Source organism: Accipiter gentilis, chromosome 15, assembly GCF_929443795.1.
Source record: "Accipiter gentilis chromosome 15, bAccGen1.1, whole genome shotgun sequence".
Taxonomy (NCBI): Eukaryota; Metazoa; Chordata; class Aves; order Accipitriformes; family Accipitridae; genus Astur; species Astur gentilis.
Genome location: NC_064894.1, coordinates 5,880,391 through 5,904,488, shown reverse-complemented (window position 1 = coordinate 5,904,488; position 24,098 = coordinate 5,880,391). Strand labels below are relative to the sequence as shown.

The 24,098-nt window shown below is 40.5% G+C and overlaps 1 protein-coding gene across 1 annotated transcript in view; it reads right to left on the bottom strand.

Annotated features, from left to right (window-relative positions):
- Nucleotides 1–24,098, bottom strand: part of KCNQ5 (potassium voltage-gated channel subfamily Q member 5) — a 285,555-nt gene that overhangs the window by 75,046 nt on the left and 186,411 nt on the right. Inside the window, exon 2 of the mRNA XM_049817803.1 lies at nt 12,776–12,866. Coding sequence (XP_049673760.1) covers nt 12,776–12,866 — 91 coding nt within the window. The remainder of the gene's footprint in view (nt 1–12,775; nt 12,867–24,098) is intronic.

The following is a 24,098-nucleotide window of genomic DNA, read 5'->3' as shown; positions in this document are numbered from 1 at the left end:
TTTTTCTTGGAGAAACAATGTGAAATATCTTTGTTCATTCCTTGAGAAAAATAGTTACCATTTCTAGCAACATTATGAAGTTATGCATGGTGATACTCTCTCAAAATTAACTGAAGATTCTGCTACTTAAGTAAATTTTAACAACAGGCACTGCAGTTATACTAAGTGAGCTCAAATACAGTAAATATGGCTCTGTGCACTGGAATGCTAAAAGAACTGCTGATTTTAAAAATACTATACATGATTTTTTCCCACACGTAACCAAATTTCTGGAGGTTTTAAAATCCACTATAAGCTTTAACAAGAGAAAAGACATTGAACAAAATGGAGATGGGGTTTCACACTTATTTTTGCACGTTCTGAAATAGCGATGTTTCAAAATGATCCTTATATCCAGGTCATTCCTACTTCCTCAAAGAACAACTGATTTTGAAGGGAATACATATTATCATGAATAAAGTCTGAAGGAAAAGGATTTTCCTAGAAAATGTGAATGCATTGAAACACAGCTCTTCATAGTAGTATATGTGACAGTTTTGTGGCATTTTGGATTGGTCCAGGTTGAAACCAGAGAGAAGCAAAGAATCCCACTCCACTGTGAAAAAAGTAATGTTTTAGTAATCAGTGCACTCAGTCACAATGTAAAGTCGAATTACTGTCAAGGTTGATGCAGGCCAGGAAATGACATTATTTTTTTCTATGGCAGCTGTACAGCCATGAGGTTCTTAGTTTTCCATGGATAAAAATTGGAAGGATGCATCACAAACAAGATCAGGATTTTTTTTTTTTTTTTTTTTAAATTTCATTTAGAATGGCATATTACAAAATTAAGCATAAATCTAGGCTTTTAAATAACTTGGTTTTAGTTCTTTAGCAATTGAAACAGAAAATCAGAATATAATTGGAGAGGCATGTGACAGAAGAAATCAGTAGACCTTATATGATTTGTAGGCTTGCTGTAGAAAAGATGCATTCCAAGTTTCTCTGTCCTATGTATAATATGATGGAACCTCATTAATTTTGGATTACTTATGAGATATGAATAACATTATTTACATCAGAATGGGAAAATCCTGCACTGTTGATAAATCTGGCCTCCTTCAAAATTCAGCAAGGCTGTATTTGAGCTGAAGGAACAAGTGTAGATTTACTGGAAACCTAACCTAGGTAGAGCAGGGATGCCTCAGCTTTTACCATTTCTTCCTTTTCCCCTGTCTCGTCAGCCTTTTCCAGTCACAGTTGCATCTGGCCTTGCACCACAGTTATCATAATCAATAACTTTTTTGGATATTTAAGCTCACAGTTAGGCCCCCCAGTAACTACTATGGCAGATGCATTGGTGGTTCGGACAGTGGAAAGTCTTTCTTCCTTCTCAAAGCGCAGTTCATCCACACGGATGAACTTTCCATTCTGAAATATTTTTGCATATGCAGCTCCAGTTGTCACGGGGAACTATGCACATGCAAGAGAAACAAGGCTGAAACTCAGGGGCTCAAAAGCTTCAGTTGCTTTTGGCAGAAGGAACACAGGTGCCAGCGTGCTCCTCAAGTTTTTTACGCTTGCGTGTGCCTTGGTTGCTCTGCCACTGGAACCACGAGGGTCACACAAATGGCAGGAAAGGAAAATAAGAGGTCATCCAGAGCAAGGTTTCTATTAACAGAAGGTCCCGGAGGACTCTAATGAACACGGCTGATAATTAATTAAATCAAGCATACTTTGTACAATCCAGCTATGATGAGCGCTTTTTCCCCCCCCCCTACTTAATTAGGATACAAGTGATGCTTTGTTGAAATTTTCGACATTAATATGCTTCTTGGGTAGCTTTTAGTGATTTCCCTAAGCATAACATTATAACAGCAAAAACCTGTTTTTATCATAGCTTTTTTTGTTCATTAACATAACTGCTTATTAAAACTTAAAATAATTTGCTTCTGATGATATCAGGTGTCTTGGTTGTAGACTGTCACTTCTGGGAATTAGAGCCATTTCTGAGATAAGAAAACGACCAAGTTGAGCACTCTGCTGTTCTTCCAGGATGCTCCTGGTTATTTTGCAATGTGTAAATGAGCTGAGGTTTGGATATAAGAAATCCGCCTACAAGCCAATGGCTCTGCTGTTATTTTAATTATATTTCTTGTATGGAAATTGTGTTGTTAAGTATTCGAAAGGCTAGTGAAGTAAGACAACAGAGCTGCAGACTGACGTTAGGAGCTGCCTGCCTTGAGCTCATAGGAGAACTGGCTCCACAAGTGACACTGTCAGAAGCCCGGGAAATGGACTAGAACAAATCCAATTAATGCCCTGAAATAAGCTTTAATAAGGCCACAAGTGTTTCCCTACCGAAGACAACATCTCTGCAGTGTAGCTGCACTGCAGATGCTCATCTGGTGTAAATCAGCACAGCCTCACGGCTGGAATCGGAGGAGCAGCGTCATCTGCTACAGCCCGGGCAGTGTCCCCTCTTCCTTAAAAACTCATCAACAGGGAACACCAGTGTTTCCAAAGCAGTTGGAAAAGAGGGAGAATAAACATTTTCTGACCCTTTAATTTACAGCTGACTGGTTTAAGAATGTCACCAGCTGCTGAAATCTCTTTATGGTGACACATGAATAGTTGATACTATTCAAATAGCAATGCTTTATTATTCATTGTCAAAGAGGATGAGATTGTTTTCTAATTTAATTAAAGCAAGAACATAACACCTCAGCTTCTGCATCCCCCTCTCAAGAAAAAAAAAACCCACCCTTCTACTGATTCCAAGTACCGAGCACTAGAGCCAGGCTCTACACTTTAAACAGATACTATCGGGGTGTGAGGGAAAGCACACCACCGGCCTGCCTCAGAGAAACCTGAGGAAGGTTTGAGCTTTAAACAGTTACGATGCAGAAGCTGGATTAGGACTAGGGCCACTTCTGTTCTGCTGGCCAGCTTCCAGATTAAAACCAGCAGCTATGAATATATGCATGCTTTATAGTTTAAAATAATAGTATAACTTGAACACATTTGTATTATTCCTGATTCAGGATTAAAAGGGGAGATCTTTGATCTAAACAGCTAACAAGTATATCTACACGTGCATACGTACACTTAAGGAACTAATGTTTTAATTCTTCCCAACTGCAGTTCAACAGTGGGAGCGGCAGCCATAAATCTGAAAACATAAACCAGAATAGACCCTATTAGTGGCATATAAATCACAACCAGAGACTTCAGTTCAGCTCCCAGTGCAATACACAACAAGCATGAAATGAAATTTATGCACCTTTTTATCATTTATCAGTTTTATAACGAATGGGATACTTTTACTACAGTTGCTTTTCCAAATTATGATTAAGATTTCCCATGTTGATTCTACGTTCACAGAGCATTACTGAGAAATCAGTTCTGTGCCTTTTAATCTAATACACAGCTAAGAGTCTGTTGATATAATATTAAAATCCCAGTGATATGCTTAGTTTTAATTAGCCACATGTTATATAGGACTTCTGCTATCCAACTCCCTTTTAGCTTTCTGTGTTTATTACTTGAAATGGCACCTATCAGTCATGCTTCTTTATTCACTTACAACAGGAAAAAGCCCAGAATTTTTACGTCACATAAACCCAGTTTTGAATCTGATAGTACAAGCAGGCACCAGAATTATGTAGCTGCCATTTAATTATGTTTTGCATCACCTCTGAGGGAGTAAATACAAGTATTCACCGCATCAGACCCAATACAGGGTTCCTAGCACTGAAACCGCGCTAACCTTCCTCAGCGTCCACGAAGGAAGGACAGACACCCTTCTGCCTCCCCAGACCAGTAGACCCACTTCACACCACCAGCCCGGAGCAAGCGCTGGTCCCGGCCACGGGCCACGGCGGTTCCTGCGATTCCCACGGCAGCGCACGCGTGGGCAAACACCGCCCCAAGCTCCTTTTGGTGGACGTGGCTCTTCTAGGAGGACCCTGGCGATCGCTGAAACCCCTTTTTCAAATGGGGAAAATGGCAATGGGAAACGCTGACTTCGCCACCCGACGTGTCCGTTCTGCTCTTCCCCAGATACGGCATCGCCCTTAAACGTGGCATCTCCCACCCGTTGGCGCTCACTGCTTTGCGCTCTGTCATTTGTTCGTGTGTCAGGTGCAACTACACTTCTGAGAGAATTCCCGAAAGGACGTGATAGCCACAAAACTCACACCGTAGAATAATTTTCTACTTGCCAAACGCTTTTGTATCCTGCTTTGTGCTTGTTCACATTTTCTCTCTCTGTGGTGAGATATCAGCAGTAAATGGTCTCATTTTGGTTTTAAAAAGATCCACGTACTGAAAACAATGAAGCTCTGTACAGCTGTACCCAGGCCTGTGCGTTTCCTTTGTGATTTCTTCACGCATTTTTTTCTGCTGTAGTCACGTTCCTGATGTCACATGTTACCGGCAGACGTTCAAGCACATGTCTCTGTAGCAACACAGCTCCCAAATCTTCCTTTCGAAACGTTTGTGAAGAATTTGATATCTTTTGCTGTGTCCGAAAGAAATGCGGAATGGGCGCCAGAGCCAGTGCAGACTCTGAATCCTTTTATGCTCTGGCATCCATGTGGATTTTGTATTGATGCAAGGGGTTTAGGCTAATTGTTATGGCTGATCACATGTATGTGAATTAACTGATAACATTTGACGCGCTGTGTAGCAGAGCGGGACGGGATATTCATTCTTTTATTCTTTGCATGTTTGGAGTTGTTAGATCCTAGAGACTCTGCAAATGATATTTGCTGTGTTCTTTTTAAAGTTATTTCTTCTTCTTGCAGTTTCCCAGTTCACAAAGCTCATTAACAGAGCTTCCCCTACGAGTACGTCAGTGCATGTTTTGACCACTGGGAGACCTACGGGCATCTGGGATGATATACACTGAAAAGTTTCCATTACCAAACGTTTTCAGAAAGCAATTTTAAGAAAGTGTTTTCTGACAGTTGGTAACCTTTGGCAAACTGGACTTGGAAGGCCCTTTACCCCACCTGCCCAAATCCTGCTTATCCATTTGGTTTCTTGAAGACATTAACTTCTGTCATCTCACCAAACCTTTCTGTTACTTGAACGAGTCTTTGGTTACAATATTTTTATTCGGTTCCTTAGGTTCAGTGAAAAAGTTGACTTGGTCCCCTCTTTTCAGCCCAATAACTAGACTTTGAGACCCAGTACACCAAGTCTCGTGTGTTACAAATCATGCCATTTGCTGAGAGTTTTGCAGCTTTTCCTGTCATCTTTTTTCAAGGCTTATGGAATTTTGGTCTCTTGGAAAAAGAAAAGAACAAACCCCTTCCACATCCTCTCAAAAACATACATATATCTTTGTGAGACATTCATTTCCTGTGATCCTATCTTCATGTGGTACAATCAGCCAATTCCTGTCTGGTTCAGATTTGATACCAAAGTTATTATCCTGTCCATGACGTACGTTCCTTAGGCACTCCGTGGAAGCCTACAAGTTTAAAATGGCCAGGACTTATTTTGCTGATTCCTTGCTGTAGCTCACCCACAGTTCACAGTCCTCAGGACTGGACTTAGTTCAGTGCCGTGTGTCCGTGTATTTACCATCACCTACACTTTAAACTCTCTTTGGATTTTTGTATTATAGGTATGTCTGCTCTGGATCCTTACAGATACTCTTTGTGTTTGCCTGTATTTTGATACTTATTTGCTTGACGTCACAGTTTTTAAACCGAATCTTGTGTAACAGATTTCTTCTCGCGCTTGAGGAAAGTTCACGTTTTGACTGTAGCAAGCAATGCCTTCGCACGCTTTGTCACATCTGTGCAAAGAGACTGAGTGGATTGCGGTTTCTGTATGTTACTCAGATGAGTGTTCCCTAGGTTTTCAAACAGCTTTCATATCACCGATGCTCTGCCTTTTTCAGCATTCCTTTCCTTTTGACATTCACTGTTTTGTAGACTTACATACTATTTATAACCATGTACTTTGGCTTTCCTCTGGAGACATATTCTGCATTTCCATTTGGCAAATCAATATTTCCCTAACAAGGGTCAGGTCTGAATTTCTGATAGAGAGTTTGATATCTATCCATTTTTGCTGTTGCAATCTAAACTGTTTGTTGCCTGTTTTAAGGAGGTAGCTCTTGCCCTCCATATAACGAGTTTGGATCCTTATCAAACTCTGGCGTGAAGCCAATAAAATTCAATACTGCAGAGTCGAGCGTAAACTATTACAAATCTCCATCTATGGAAAATGTTACATTTGTGACTTGGAAGCGGTTTCCCATGCTACCTTGTTATCACTTAAACTAATAAGAAGGAAGACGTGTCATGGAAGAGCAGTTGTTGTGCAAGGAGTGTTTCTCATTTGTCCTTAAAGGAGGTCAAGGACAGTTGGTTTGGTTCTTTAGCACAATGCGTTGATTAGCCTAAAAGCAGGCGTGCTTTTCCCTCCTCAAAGAATTATATCCCTATTAACCTGAATCCTGACACCCCATCACTAACATGTAATCCTCCCCATTTTCCACTTCTAATCTTAAAATCCTCCTAGAGATCCTGTGTTCTCCTGGGGAACGTGGCCCCTTGAATGGCTGGCTAAAAGGCTTTTTTCTGAATAATATAGACAGTCCTTTCCCTCTTAAGAATATGTTCTCCACCTTTGAATGCTAGTCCTCCCTGTGTTGGGAACAAAGGGAATCAGAAACTGATTTTTCACAGTACTAGTATCTTCTCTCCTCACTTTCTGCATATAGCCATATAATGTCATGTACAAGATAAGCTAAGTGACAGCTCTTATATGGGAACAGATAACAAGAATATAAAAGAGCATAATGTACCTATTTAAAAAAATCAGCGCTGGGTTTCTTACTACAGGTTAGTCATTTTAATGTTAAAATTGCACCAGGTCATGAGTTGTGTTACGTTTGACACTGCTTGTGGGTTTGCTATTTCCATCCACCTTCACTGCACAGTACCACCCACTACACATGCCCTGTTCATCGAGAGGGAATGGAAAATAATTTCATGGATGGTATTTCATCCAGCAGCCGTTGACTTGTGGCAACTCCAGTGATCTTAAGATCGCACAGTAAATGGAGATTTCTTGTTGGAGTGTAAATAGTTGGTCGTCCTGCCTGCCTCAGAAATGCTCTGGCAGCGACTCTGAAACTCTCTCTTGCCTTCCACTGCACTTGCTGTTGAATGCATAGCACTTGAGGTAACTGTTCATAGTTATCCTACCTTCTCTAAGTGATTCTGTTATGAGATTTTTCTTTGCCCTGATTGCAGATCACGTATAATAATGCTGTTTTAGTCATCTTTAGTCATCAAACCCATTTAAGCTTTCCCAGTAGAACTAGAATATATTGCATTTTTTTAATTATAAAAGAAAAATGATTCCATTCAATGTGTGATTTTTCATTCTTCTCTTTACAAAGGTTATTTCTGCTTAATGGAGAAGAATAAAAGAAAAGAAAGGACAAAATATTACTGACAATGTAACCAAGCCCAGAAATGTATCAATAATAGACTTATGCCAGTATCGAGACGCCTTTATTCTCTGATGTGTTTGCAGTGTGTTTCATCTTCTTCAGCACTGTTGACAACAGATTTTTTCACAGATACCTTTACAGTTTTATGTGCAGTGCCATGTTCCTTTGTTATGAAATAGTTTTTACTGTTACTTTCATCTCTCTCCATAGCTACAGTGTGTGCTTATTTGTTTTAGAGCTTCGTTGGTTGGTTGGGAGTGCCAACGCTGCCTTCTGACAGAAGAATTACAGCTTTGGGGACATCTGATATGTTTTTAAATAACTTCACCTTGTCATTTCCATTTTTGCCTTGTCAGTCTTCTTTCTAATAACTGTTAGTTTCAGAAAAGTGCAACCAGCACTTACATTTCCAATGGGAAGTCTGCTCTGTTTGCACACAAAGATTCTCAAGCAGTGGTAATGAGATCTGTTCCAAATTTTTATAACAACAGTCAGCTCTGATTTGATGAAATCTGTATGCATATTAGGAGAGTATCAATTTAATCAACAAAGACATGAAATTATTTATTTTGATGAGGTAAGACTATTCTCTTTCAAAGCTAACAGGTAGTTTATTATGACATGGTTGAATTGTTTTATGCCCATGTTATCACCCTATTATAATATCAGTGCATATGAATCCAAACAAGACTGAAAACATGAAGGCTCTGACCTTACCAACATTACATTTCCCCTCTTTTATTCTGTCTTGGATAACGTCAGTTTTGTATGTCTAAAAGATATAATTTTTCAGTGATTTCTGTGCACAAATTTGGAAATTTCAAACCTTTGCTTTGATCTGGGATGAAAGAAAACATTGAAAACGAGTATTTCTGGAGAAACATGGATTCTGAGTTTTGACAAGCTCTAGCAAACTTGAAAATCACTGATTTTTCAGCTCAAGGATCAGTTCATCTGTTTCTCTCCGGAGAGAAGACTGCAACGGAACTGCAATAACATGTGTTAGATATGTATCTGCAACCGAAATCTCTGAAGATCGTTCGATTTTTCCTTTCATGCATTGTCAGCTGATCCTGCAGAGCCATCCATCCAGTCCTCTGCTCAGGTCTGGCGTCGCAAGAGAATTCAAGTTCTGGGACAATAATCTAAACTGAAAAATGCTACTTTTTTGAACTGAGCACTTCTCCCTTTTTTTTATATCCACTCTGCCCACCATTAAAATTTTCTAGTGGGTTTGTATGATTACATCTCTCTGGGTGGATTCACTGTCCTAGAGCAGAGACAAATTGAATATGTGCTTGCCCGCTATGGGGCAGCTATACCCCATGTTTTTTAATCAACGTTCATCCTCTTTCTACGTTTCTTTTACAGGAGAATGTTAGAGAAGGAAGGAATGTTAGGAAGATCTTAATTGCCAGAAGCACTTACTAGCCTCGCCTTTTGGATTCATGTAAGTGACCACAGTACATGTAGAAGCTAGCCTCATCTACTGCACCCTGTCTGCTTTTATGTCTTAGGGAGCTATTTCTGCCTGAAGAATGTGTTCCTAGAGTACATTTTCAGAGGCCCTTATCCTACAGAAATGGGTACAGCTTTCTACCCCAGCCTTTTTCAGAGAAAAACACAAAACAGATTTGACAAAACCAGTCCTGCAGAAATTCACATGATTTTTTTCAATCTCTCCACCTTGATTAAAAATGAAAATTCTGAAAAAAAAAAAGAATGCTTTGTCACTTCAAATAAAAATGACATTTCTTTCCTACAGCCTCGATTTTACTTCTAAGCCAAAAGTTCTAAAATGCTCAAATACCCAAATAATACTTTATGCCAGGTCAAATGAAACATTTAAACTGATCCAAGACTTCTTTCGGACTTTTTGATTTGCCAAATCTTTATGGGTCAACTCAAATGATTTTATTTATTTTCTTGAATTGACAGCAAACAAACAGAAGTGAACCAGTTATTCACATAGCTGTAGTTGAAAACGATCTTAAAATATAGAGAGTTTGGTCATGAGAGTGAATGACCTCCAGTTCCAGATATATTCCTTCTTGGCTATCTTCCCCAAAAGATTTGATTTTGCCTTCCCAGCCTAAGTTTTACTTCCCTTGTGTTTATTATTTGATAAAGTGCCAGCAAAAGTACTTGTAGGAGATCAGCAACACACCAAAGATTATTTTCTTGCTGTGTTAGTCGGATTCTTAAGCTGCTTGTGGCTTTTTTGATGTTGAAGTAGATTTTATTCTACCGTCTGTCTGGGATATATCACTGCTACAACTTGAGCGCCAGAAGTTGTGTGCACAGACGAGGCTGAAGCATAATTATCATTGTAGGTATAAGGAGTTTTATCTGATGCTCTCCCCCTGGTTGGGCTTATTATTTCTGGACAAAAACCCAACCGAATTAATTACTGATGTAACAATCCAACGTTGCTGCGTGCAACATCGCTTAATCTGCAGGGCTTTCATTTTAAGCATAAAATTCACACACTTAACGCGTTTCCCTTGACGGCCCCCCCCGATCAGCAGGAGCTGCCTAGGAAGGCAGCAGTACTTGTGCTACCTGGCCGGGTACGGCACGACGCAGCAGGCTGACGTCGGCGCTGGGAGCCGAGCTCGGGCGCTTCTGCAGCCCAGACGAGTCCATTAACCTCTGCCGACGCTCAGAAGCCCTCAGCTAATACCGCTTTCCCAAACCACGGTTTACGCTGAGCTATCGCGCGCTGTTGTATTTTTCCGAGAGAGCATTTAGGATGCAGTGATTAGGAGATATGTTTTCTGCTGCCTTGTAAGGCGAGGCTGGGGGAGATAAATGGAATGGACTGATTGCAGAACAATAATCTTCTCAGCTCCTCTGGCCTTGCTGAGAAGGGGGCAAAGGTTTGCTGACCTCATCTACACTTCCCTCTTTAACCTCCTTGTGTAGTTGCGAATAGCTGCAATATGTCAAAAGCCACAGGTGCCAGCGCAGGCAGCAGCTCAGGTATTACGTTGAAGGAATATTACAGTAGCTTTTTAGCCAATTAACATGGCTGTAGGGGGGACCGTCTGGAATAAATCTGCGAAGCAAACAGTTCACAGAAACCCAGCGGGCAGCTCTACGGATTGTTGTACTTCTATGGTACTTCATTAGAAAATAAACATATATCTTCCATCTCGAGCACGAAGCAAAACAGTATTAAACCAGATCTCTGATAGTTAATGCAACGGTCTCTGCTAAATGACACATTTGTAAGAGTTGTGTGAATCACTGCAAGGAAAAGGTTGCGAAAACTCTAGTGACTGCAGTTACGTGTTGGCACAGCCAAAACTACTGCTCCTGAGTTAATGTAGAAATGTATTTTTCTCTTGGGTTGTGGTTGCAAAAGCCTGCTTTGATAACGTTGCTAATATCAGCTAATGATTCAGTATGCAGAGAAGGAGCAAGTCATGCATCAGCAAACTGGAATGAACCAGTCCGCTTTAGCCTGCTTCTGGAACTTCATACTTCACTGTGTTTATATTTTTCTCCATTAGAGACCCACAGCAGGAGCCGTAAGATTCGTCATCACTAGATTTATTCCTGCCAAGGGTTTGCTGAACGCGCTAGGCTATAGCATAGAACTGTTGGACCCGGCTAGCATTGATGCTTCGAGGATTAACCGTCCGCCCTCTCCCTCCTTAAGGCCACTCCCGTGCTCAGAGCCTGCCACGGGATGCACGGCCGGAACCGTTAACGTGGACAAAGTCCATCTCTGAAGGCGCAGGAGCAGAAAGCGCTGCAGTTTCCCACCGCAGCCCCCAAGCCGCTCCGCTTTGCCGGGCTCCTCCACGGTCAGGCTCCCGGGAGAGCCACGGCAAAGAACAGGGAACGTGTTTACGAGCCAGCTGAGGAATCGGCGGTGGCAAGCGTACCGACGCAATCAACAAATACGCGGCTCGTGGGAAATGCATATTTTATGTCAGAACAAATGGCATTTCGACAACCAATTTGCGTAAGTATACAGGGAAACAGATTACTTGTCACAAAAGCACCTGCTATTAGAAATAGAGTATTTTCTCACTAATCAAATTTTCCTGTTTTCTATACCAGAAAATCTTGGCAATTAGTGTAGTAATTGCGATAATAGAGCTAGCTGCTGAACATTCCATTTACAAAGTGCTGTTCAGATATGTAAATAATGGGACTAGGTATGAGCATAGGATTAAATCTAATCACTTTTAGCTGGTTTAATGCCACCTGATCTTTTCTCCAGAAAAAAAGAAGAAAACCGCTAATATGGCTAGGAAGCAAAAAGACCGCATTTAGCACGGCTCTCCCTAATTAGCCCTGCGAAGAAACCATCAGATGGAGCAGAACACCACACATCTGCACCTAGCCAGCTCTGGACATTTAGTTCAGGTATCTTGACGCAGTGGCACATTGTGCTGTAGAGACATAGCATACACCATAATTATGCGTATCAGCCTGCTCACACCAAAATTAATTAGGGACTTGTTCTGATATATAAATATAAATATATATATATATATATGTGTGTTCAGATATATACAGTGATGACAATTAAAATGTTGGCATTTGTCAACAGTTACTTCACCCCAGGCACTACCTAACGAGCCACAGTCTGCTGTATACATGGAACTGAAATAACCATGGTAACTCTGGGTATATAGTGACATTTTAATGATCACTACCGCCTATCCTCAGGCCATCACTTGCAGAACTAAATGGCCCATCAAGAAGCAGATGAATAAAGTGGCGTCCATACAATGCATGAAAAATGTTAGGCACTTTCAGGGATTAAAGCCATTTATACCTACCTCAGAAGGGAAAACGGAGAGATGAACATAATACAAAAGCATGTATTATGAAGAAATAATGAAACCACTACATCCTACTGCAGCAACTGCCACTAAAATGTCAGTATCTACCAACAGCTAGCACAAATTGGTATCTAAGATACCAAAATTATTTCCTATTTTAAGTGCCTCTTACTACATACTGACTTTATAAATGGCAGCAGCAGTATCAAAGGTCTTTCATGCTCAGTCACTGCCAAACTGCAGTAGAAAAACTATCAGTTATAAACCACAGCAATTCTCAAGCAAAGAAGGGGATGCAATACAGTACTTTATTAACGCTTTCATACAATCTGACCTGTTCTGGAAGAAAAAGATGGTGGAATCCTCTACTTTATTATTTTTTCATCATTCTGATGAAAAGTCTGGTTCCCTAAAGCATTCAGGAATTATACTATTTTCTCCATGGTGAGGCAGACTATTTGAGTGTATATAAAAGTATCTGTAAAACTGTCTTGTATTTAGAAGTTTCACTTACCAAAATGAAGAGACAACCAGAGGCAAGTTTTGTGTGTTCAGGAATAGTAGAAAACACGGACAAAATCAAGCAACCAAACACAAGGAGAAAACTGAAAAAGAAAGAATATTAATAATTGTTAATATTTTTCAGAACCCTGACCCAGTATCTATATTGATCCTACTTCACCAACATTAATAGAAGACTATCAAGGAACAGTCTTCAATAATAGAAGGGAATTCAAGCACTACTTAACTTGGTTCATTAAAGACGTTAGAATAGCCTATTACTAAATCCACATGCTTCTGAGCAGCACTGGTAGAATCAGTGGAAACAAAGACAAGAAACAAGATTTTCTTGGAGAAATGACCCAATATGCACAGGCACTACTTTTGGTATCACACTGCTGTACCTTTATGCAGTCCAGATACTCCTAGCGGCTTTAAAGAAAGATCACCAATGGGAGCGTCCTCTCCCCAGCCTGAAAAATCATTTCTCCCACAACTGACCACAAATATCTGCTGTATAAGCTTATCGAAGAGCTAAGGTACGTCTTGCACCTAACCGCCCATCTGAAACAAGTTCCTTCTGAGCAAGACTTCATGTACAAACTACTAGAAGCTGAGAGGTAGTTGGGTTATGGCCCTAAATGGACAGGCTCCATTCTGGGAACAGACTTAATATCATACAACCCATCGAAGAAGTTAAAACAAAGGAGGGAATTAAGAAAGTCTTACACAAGTCGTGCAATTACAATCGGGAAAACATGACCGCAAGTTGGAGCTTGCATGAGCTTGCACGTGTCATGGTACTGACGAATACACGCAGGCAAAGCAAAACACCAACACGCTGCTCAATCTCTTTGCGAGGAAGATGCAAACACTATAGAAATTCTTGCATATCCCAGGTCTGATCTTTGCAGCAGTCAGCACGTGGTGTTTGCAGACACGAGCCTGCAGAGCTGGTATTGCTCTGACGCCTATAGTATGGATGAAAAGGAATATCCTTTCCTATCGCACCGCTTCACGAATGATAACACCACTGTGCTGGTGAAACCATCTATGAATTGGACCAGAAAAGAAGTTCATCTCACCCACGATACAATGAACTGACTAATCAGACAGGCAGCACACTGAATGAGTGCAAGGCGGTTCATGTTCTATATTTTAAATTCTCGTGCTAGGTTTTGCAAGTAGTAATAAATTGATTCTATCAATGTTGTGCTAATTTCTGTCTTAAAACGCTTGTCAGTCATGCTGGGCAATGAGTCAAGTAACAAAGGGCGAGCCTTTGGCTTTTGTCTGAAGTGCTGGGACTCTTCTTAGCAGACGCTCTAACCCAACATGAATAGGCACTGTAATTAATGCAGATATGTAACGGCAAGAAAGTGCAAATGGCTCCTTCCTGATACAAAAGGGACTCAGAGGGACTCCTCTTTCAGGGACACAGGGGAAAAACATAGAAATTACTGATCTAGATAGAGGGTGCATATGTTTTTCAGTATGATCTTTCCTTTAAGCAACGCAATAATTCTGAAGGCATAGGAAGCACCTTTTCAGAAAAGTACTGGGGAGCCTGTGGGGGTGTTTCTGGTGGCCAAGTTGAACATCCCTCAGCAGCGTGCTCTCGTACGCTGAGCCGTACTAGCAAGAATGTATCTGGCAGGTTGAGGGAAAGGATTATTTTCCACTGGTCGACATCTGAAAGACCACATCTGGAGTGCTGTGCCCAGTTTGAGGCTCCCCAGCGTGGAAGAGAGATGGATAGCCCGAAGCGAGCCCAGGGGAGGGTCACCGAGGTGGTCGGAGCTGCAGCTCGTGACGTATAGGAGGGTCTGAACAGAGCTGGGTTTGTCCAGCCTGGGCGAAGGGAGGCTGAGACCTCTGACTGCTGTCCTCAGCTAGCTATTTCTGGTTACAAAGAAGGCAGGGAGGACACAGTCTGCAGGAAAGAAAATTATGATTACCTATAAGGAAAAAAAAGTCAGAGTGAAGGCGGTTCAGCACCGGAACAAGTTGCCCAGCGAGGCTGTGAACTTTCTGTTCCTGGCGATTTCAGAACTTGGCTGGAAAAGGCTCTGGTCTGCCTTGGAAGTGAGCTCTGCTTTGAGCAGGAGGTTGGACTAGATGACCCGAAGAGGCCTCTTCCAACCCAAGTTCTGCTATGATTCTAACTACCCGGTACAAACATTACTACATTATTGCATTGGCCCCCACTTGCGCTTCAGGAGCTAAAATTGCTCCTTCCCTTTCAACATACGGATTTCCCATAGTGCTGTAATATAGTAGTGCTGTAATATATCCAGTACATTAGATAAAAATGTAAGTCCATTTCTTCAGAATTTCTAGTAGAAAATCTGATGTGCAACGCGATAAGACATCGGAGGCACATTTTGTAGCCTATCACTTAACTGCCGGGGCGTTCTACTCTGAAAATCAAATCTGGTAGGAGCTTGCATATAAGCTCTATTAAGAACTGTAAATAAAACAGTATCCAGGAGGGTAAAGGGCATCTCTGGCACGTACCATTGGCACATCTATCTTCCAGACCAAAGAAAGATAGAGATCAGCACATATATGCTTAAAAGTTTCATAAAAAAATAATTCAAGTGACAAAAATCCACCTTGTGAGCGATTTTGCTCCCCTTCCCCCCACTTTTTTTAAAAAGGAAAATCTCCCAGAACATTGCTGGTAGTTTCAGCTGCTACAACCTTCAGATACAACCTCCCTATAATTACATCCTACTGACATAGGCATAAATGTGGTTTCTCCTCGTTAAGGCTTGCACGGAGGGCAAAATAAAATTAAGAAGTGACTAAGAATTTACAGCAAAAGGATGTAATTTCCTTTTGCTGAATTTCTTTAGTCCTGAATCAGTTAAAATGATATTTTCTTAGTTCCTTTGTGTTTAGGTATTAAAAATTGCTCTTGTTTAGTTGTATTCCAGTAATACCAACTAAATTGGAGGCCCAGTTGTACTGGGTCCTGTCCAAACACACAACACAAGTTTTCACTTGGAAGAGATCTCTTACAGCACAATTATAGAAAACAGACCCAGCAGGAAAAAAGAAAGCTGGTTGTTGCCACATCACAGCTGGAGACCACGGCACAGAAAAGGTAAGGGACTTGCCTAAGGCTACATGGAAAGTCTTTATATGTGGAATAAACCTGAAGCTTTTAAGTCCCAGCCCAGTCCTGCAGTCACAAAACCGTTCCCCGCTCACCCACCGCTTGCTTTGCTGTAGTTCCTTCAGGACTGTGATTTAGAAGATCACTGTGGGCAAAGTGTTGATGCACGATAGATGGGAAAAGTGAGTCAGGAGAGGGGAATCAGTACAGTTAAGCAGTGTATTAATCGAAATAAAGGTAAATATTCAGGAAAGCCAGATGCAGTTTAGATTAGCACCTGGTAGACATAGTTCTGCAGATTATCCATGAAAAGCAGAAACAATCCTCACAGTAATACGTAAGCATCGTCTTGGAAAGATATTTTTCCAAACCTCTCTAACCTTTTGTTCTCAGTTTTTCCAGAAACTCTGAAAGGAATGGAGCATTGTTATTAATTATTATTATTAAAGAACAAAAGAAAAATGTTTGCATTTACCCACCCACACATTCAAATCTTGCCCCTCTATCCCTCATTCCCCTCTCCAACATTGAACACTTTTTTTTACTGCCATTCAGCATATTATGGCTAAAATTAGACTGTAAGCACTTTGGGGGAGGGGAGAAACCCAGTCCTATTAGCCTTGCAAAACCGAAAGCATACTTTTAGGTGCTGTAAACCACAACACTAGCAACAAAAGTAAAAGGATTAAGAGTTTTGGAATATTTCCCGTAGTTTATTTACCACTGGCGTGTTTTCCTTCAAAGTAAACCAAGAGTCAGGTTCACTTTCTATCTTCTTTAACGTAATCTGTTTACTCAGGCCATGCAGTGAAAGCACCTCTCTTTTTCCCCAGCTGGAACTGAAGGCACGAAGGATACAGCAACGCCTTTCACCTGGCGGGACGTTAAACAAGGATCTGTCCAGCAACAGTAAATCTCTAAGGTTCAAACTCCGCGGTGGTCAAAGTGTATCAGAAGTTGTTCTTTCCTGACGTGAACTATTTCTCCAGTGACAGATGAAGCGTAGAGGATTGCATTAAGCCCTGGGTAGTCACTTTATGACCCTCAATCAAGGAAAAAGTATTTTTCGAATGCCATCATTTGAACTGTGTGCTGTGATACGTGCTATACAAGAGGATGCTGCTGTAGGTAGAGAGCAGTACAAAGCAAAACACAGAGCAATTATATTTGGCCTCTAGTGGTTCAAGCTGGATCATATATTTGTTCAGGCTGAAAAAAACAGATGGTCTTTCCTCATGCATTCAGTATCAGACAGTAAAACGTACGCCTTAGGCAGCAACTTCCCATAAAATTATTCAAGCACTGCCATAGTCTTGTATTTTATCAAAAGCAGCGACTTCCATCTCGTTTCAGCAGTAATCAGTTTTGATGCAGATCCTTTCATCTTATTCCCCTGCTTCTGAAAGCATACACTAATTGGAGAAAAGCCAATTTATGAAAGATAATATAACTCAGAAGCTTTGATATTTATTCAATCCACCTCTCATAAACTTTTCTTACTGGTTAATTAGGAACTACCAATTCTCCATTTATTTAATTTTCAACAGAATTTTACTATAGTTTGTGATTTAAGGGCTGTTCACATGGAAGCGGATGTTCAGCTTAAAGCAATTGTTAAAACATTACTCAGGGACTATCATAAGCACAAAAAATACACTCAGGGAAGATCTTTAAAAGCTATTTTGCTACATTATTTACTGCTAGAATTAAAATAATCAAAAGTTAAACATCTGCAAACAGTTTTATGACCTCTTCTGTAAATAATAAAAACGTATCACTGTTAAAGTGACACAATTAAGCGATTAGACCACCAGAGTTACGTTCCAGTATTATTTGAGGTCTGATTTAATCCCCATAAATGCACGGGCATTCAGGATTATGACCAAAACTGTTTGCAAATCATCGCCAGTGCCATTAACCTGGATTTTGTACGGAAGGTAGAAAACGTTTGAAAGCTTTTGCTAACCTTAACTACAACCAAAAAGTAGCTCTTACTTTTCCCACTGGTACAAAGTCAGAACCAGTGCAGTTGCTTGCAAACTTGCAGCAAGTCGTTTCCATTCACGAGGTATGAGACTACGAAGAAGCTATTCGAGCCCCTCCGTAAGTAATTCCTGCCCACAGCCAGCAGCAGTGCCCGTGTTTTCTAAACAGTGACCGGGATCTCGCTAAGCTGAGTACCTAAGTACCAAGTTAAATGATTTTTTTTTAATTCTTGAATGCATAAAATCTGTGCGAGGCATTAGATAAATAAATGAGCTGAAGTTTATACTGGATGTAGGGCACCGATAGATCCATGACCGGTTCCGAGCAGGCAGTTCTTGGAGGAAGGGGGGAAATATCCTCTCCAACAGGGTACAGCAAGACAAATGCTGAAGCCTTCTCCTAGCTTCGGGAAGAGCTGAAAGGGAAACTGTCAGCTAGCGCAGGCACGAGGAGGGCATTTACGCCGGTCCTGTGGGATCTCCCTTAAAACGTAATCTTTTCAACTTTCCTATAAAACACATAATGCACTGCTGACAGGGTGGAAAAGAATACAGTTTAACAGTTTTGATAGTGTAAGCCATGTGGATTAAATTTTCCATCATTTATAGTTTCAATGTGACTTGTTTATGCAAGAAAATGAGATATGACAAAGGTTATGACAATTTGTTAAAAATGTTTGACAAAAGCCACATGGAGAATAAGCGCTCTCCCATAGAAAAAGCTCATAAATTTCTCCTGTAGGCTTTCTTTAAAATGACTTGCACTTCAACCTTTTCCTCAAGTGGAAGAGCGTAACATGTTAAGGGCTGGATACTGTGCTGCCTTCTACCCAGAAATAACACAACCCTGCCTATGGAGAGGTGGAGTATGAAGACAGCGTTGTCTTAAAATGTGAAAATAAACTGGATAGGAAACTTGGAAAATTATTTTTGAGATAAAAAATAAATACACAGCAAACCCAGCTTTTTATATATATATTCTGTCTTTGGATTAATTGTTACCTTTTTCAGAAATACAAAAATTTGAACTGAATTTCACATCTGAAATTTTTTAAGAACTGAACTTGCTGCTGAAGCAACTTGTTTAGAAAGATGAGTTTGGTCAGGCTCTGATGAATAAATTTTATTCGAACAATTAGAACAGTTCATCAAGTATGAAAGAGTTCAAGTTTGCAGTGTCAAAAAAAGTGTTGTCAACCTAAATCGACCTTTTCTGTCATATTTTTCAGGAGTCATATTTTTAGCAGTGTCTGCTAAGTGATTGTATTTGGCTTATTTTCACAAAGCAATGAAAAGGCTATAACAGGAGGTGTAATCAAAACCAAGCAAATAAAATAGCTCAGATACCTATGGGACACCAATGAAAGTGTCATTATATGCTCACTTGATAATCTATTCCATCTCAGACAAAGAATAAAACATCAAGGTAAATTTCTCCGGGGGTCTATAAAGCAGGCATCATTGTTCCTTGAGCAAGCACATCAGCTTAGAAGAAAACAAAACAAATCAAGAAATGCTTTTTCTGACGGGCTTAATGCTCAGAGATACTTGTGACCTAGATATTTTCTAGAAGGTTTTCATGGACTTCAACAAGAGACATCTTTTGACACAAAAATAAGAGTAAAGCATGTTTTCTTCCAGATTTTAACTATTTTGAAGATTGGGAAGTGTGATACTGATTTGCATCTCAGGATCCTTGTTTGCACTTAGAGGTGCCTCAAATCTGTAGCAAATGACAAAATGCTCCTTTTATCACACCCAAAGAGTAGGTCTTTTTGTAGACCAAAATTTTCAAATGTGAATGATTAATTTAGTAAACAAATTCCGTATTTAGACAACTCTGTAGGTATTTTTTTTTCCCTTTTGCATCAAATAGCCCTAACTCCCAATGACAAGTCTGGTAGCTCACCTGCCAACCTTTGCTTCACCACAGATATTTCCCAAGAAAATTATTTTAAGACATGAATAGAAACAGTGTTGTATTTATCACTGAGCACTGGTTGCAGGATTTATATAGTTTTTTAGAACATATACAAAATTAAGATAAAAACTTTATTATAATGCAAAGGAGAAAATTAAAAGAATTACAGTATGAAGCTGGAGAAATGAAAACCACTGCATAATAATTTTTTGTAAAATCATCTGTCCGTTGCAACCTATTTATTCTAACCTTGTCCACAATCTAGGGCAAAGGGAAATACTCAAATAACCTTTTCCTGTAAAAGCGTTTGCTAACACATTGTACTCAGATCTCTTGCTAACCAGAAAAATAATCCTTAACGTAAGAAATGTGTGGATCTGTAAGAAGGAAATGTGTTCTGGTAATCACCAGCATAATTCACTTCAAAACCAGCTTTTCACGTCTTCAGATTTTAAGACGGAAATACTGCCACTACCGCAGGTTTGGGTTTTTTGAAGGAAGAGAGCAAAATGAAAAGAACAGAAGAATTGTAGGACTGCTGGGTATTTTTTATGCCACAACTAACAGTCTCCATCTCCTCTTCGCTCAGCGCTGAGAGGACAGCTCTGGCTCCAGCGAAGCTACGGCGTGATTGATTGTAATGGGGCCAGACATCACTCACCTTCATTATCTAATCGTCCATCAGTGGCCAACAGAGCCATGGCTTTGGCAGCTAAAACTACGTAGAACCCTACTGGGTTGGGACGAAAAGCCTTTCTAACTCAGCCTCTGGAGTTAATCCCACTCAGTGTGACTCAGCTAGACCCCGAGTAAATCACCCCGTGCCAGGGAATGGCACTGTTGCTCCTGATGGCTCCTGGTGGTCTGCACCATTAAATGGTGAGGACTGCCACTAGTATCCTTTTGGCCTGGGTAAAACAACACTTTCCTAGACAATTCCTGGGTACGGTCTGGGATTTAGCATGTATCTGGATGAAATTTTTCTCTGGACTTGCTAATACATCTTTTACTATGGACAGGTACTACTGGATGTCAAGTTATAGTGTTGAAAAAATGTTATTAAGTCCATACCCAAGCACTATCAAACGAACATATTTAAAACATGAGCTGTAATTTATGATCAATCGAAATATTTCAGTATTGTTGTACGTCTTAATTGAAGGTAAGGATGGAGGCAAAGTCTATTGAAAATTTAGTCATTCAAATTCAGGTCCCAGCTTGGCATATTTTAATAAAATGCTTGGGATTAAACTACTTGCAGAATTTGGGATTAAGACAATTAGCCCAACATGGTTGTGGGAAGCACCCAAGGATCAGCTAATAATCTCTATTTCTCCTAGTCTTCTCCAGGAGTATATTATATATTGGATCTTGCTTTGGTTTTAAGTTTGTTTTCCAGTGGTGTATGGTCAGTAACACAGAGAATTAAAGGAGTTCTTCAGGGGAAAGGACTACTCAAATGCAGTCATGCAAATATACTGCTGCACTACGTGAGTAAAAGGAACTCCTTTTCATCACACCCCTCAAGAAGGCCTCTTAGTAACCCTTGGCTATTTCTATAACTTTTTATTATTCCAGACATGTGAACAAAGTAGTACCCACAATGAACAAAGTAGGACCCACAAATCCTCCAGCAATAGCTTTCCAGACTGCAAAATAACACAGTTGTTATGGCAGCAAAATTCGCTTTCAAGATATAGATGAAGAAAAGAATCTATGGGATACTTGGCTTTGTATGGGGATTCCAGTTTATTTGCTGTCACTAAATGCTGTTAAGACTCACGCGTTAACAGAATACCGCATAAGACAACAAACCACTTTTTTTTTTTTTTTTTTTTAAATAGACAAAGGTATTTTAAGTGGCAGCATCAGAGTTTTGATGTGTATTGTAGCACACAACTATATCAGCCTGTGACGGCTGTGGGAGGAATGGTACAAAACGATTTCAAGTGACAAATACCAGTTAATCTGCTCACTTTATGATGCTTTCATTCAGCAGGTTGATTAAGACAGGAATGATTTATCACCTTTTTAATATACTGAAATACAGCGGAATATTTTTAAACACTCTATTCAGGAGAATGAAGATGAAAGAGTAAGTCTGTCCTGAAGAAAACCATATATTCATGACAGAATTTTAAAAAAATGGTAAGCATAACTCAGTAGTTAAAAGTCCAGGCTACCTTATAGCCCCAGCACCCGTCGGAGCTACCACAGAAATCTAAGCAGCTGCAAATGCCAAAGCTCATTAAACTTGGCAGCATAATTTCATAATGGCATCAAGAATAAATATTTTTAAAATTTCTTCAACGTACCAAGATCTAGGTCTTCTTTCTCTAATTTAATTTACTCCTATTAACTAATAGCTGGATTTTGGTCTTTGCTGAAACCTTACAGTTGACTTCAGTGGAAGTATGGCTTGTGTTGGGAATTATGAGCTGACTCATAAATATCACCAGAGCAAAGAAAACCCTGTTAATTTCCTAGTTTTCTCCCAGTAGTAAACAAGGATATAAATGGAACACAGAATATTTTTCCAACATAATGCATTGTTAGTATTAAACTTACTTCTAAGAATCAATCACTGCACTGTAGCTCGAGGGTGTTCAGTTTTATACCACACCATTAGTCTTGTCTTCCTTAATCTAAATAAGTTCTGCACTTTCTGGAATCTGCAGTGCCCTTTCTTGTTGTTAGGCAGCAGTACTAACAGAGCAGGACCTGCTGGCAGAAGCATGTGAGACTGCAAAAGAAGAAGAATCTCGTTTTGAAGGGTTCAAATGACGATGAGTATTTCCTGGGTTTAATGTATTTATAGCAACACTTATCTCCTCTCCATGAGGGTCTATGCTCATGATGTCGACAAGAAAGCAGCACAAAGTCTCGAAAAATGTGGGGGAGCGGGGTGTTCACCTCTTTCCTTGCATGCTTTAAGTTTCTTAGTGTTTAAAAGCAGAGAGCAGATACGCACTTTGTCAAGCACTAGGACTCGCTGCAGTGGGTACAACAAACGGCTTGTGGGTTTATATCACACACTGCTTCGAGAACAGAACAGCTCTCGCAGTGCCCTAAAGCGAGATGTAACACTGACTTTTCAAAATGAGGCTTTATCCCGAGCCTCTCCAGTCAAAACCCAGCGATGTGACTCATTTTCCTTTATTCTTCGGGGTCTTTTATCTCGTAATCGCTGCAATTGGAAAGAGGGCGGCGTAATCGCTTCCGTGCATCACACAAGATATTCGGAAGCCCCTACGACGTACCGCTGCCAAGCAAACCAGCGGTGGCTGCTCGCAGCGGCGAGGGAGGGCACCTTGTGTGCCCGCAGCGGGACCTGCCTCTCCTGGGATGTTTGTGAGAAATTCGGCTGGTCCTCACACGCCTGGCTTTCGTGTGCCAATGGTATGCTTCTACGTTGCTTTGGCAACAATAGTATTTCTGTTTTGATAATGAGTTATTTTATTAAATGCTGAGTTGCAAAGGTTCTGGAACAACTATTGTGCTCATGCAGAATGTTAAATACACAAAACGATCACTTATTTTCCATATGGGGAAAAACTTGCCCTTCGACCTTCTTAAACGCATTAAAGCTGCTGCTTGTCTGTTTGAAACAACACATGAAGGTGCTTTTACTTTCCAACATTTTATCTTACAGTGGCTTGCGCTCTTTGCCAAAATCATCCCGCTCAGAAAGTAGTGTGATACAAGTCTGCGGTTTTAAGACATATTACAGGCACAGAGATAACTTCATATGAATTCTACTTTAGCAGATCAGTTTCCTCCCACAGATGCTGATCCTGTAAGCGCTTAGTCAAGTGTTCATGGTCAGGCTGGATGGGGCTTTGAGCAACCTAATCGCGTAGAAGATGTCCCTGCCCATGGCAGGGGGGTGGACTAGATGGTGTTTAAAGTTCCCTTCCGTCCCAAACCCTTCTGTGGTTCTATGATCTATGTGCATAGTTTAATCAGAGATGGTTGTGAGTCCATACTTCCAAACACTGACCGTATGCTTCAAGGCTGGAGAAGCAGCCCCGGAGATCCCTTTGTTAACCACACAGTTAAATTCAATTTTCCAGCACTCCAATACCCAGAGTAGTAGCCTTCAGTAGTTGCATGGCACGTCCTAGTGAACAGGATTGTAATTTCCTACACCTTTCCTGAGCAATTAAGAGGCAGACAGACACGCATCTCTGCTGGAAGGAGAAAAACACCTCTCTCGCTACAAGGGGGTGCAGTTAGTTGGTGTATCTCAGCTAAGAATGATTTCTGGCTGTGCAACTGCCAAGGGAACATCTCTCTGTTGTACCTCTGG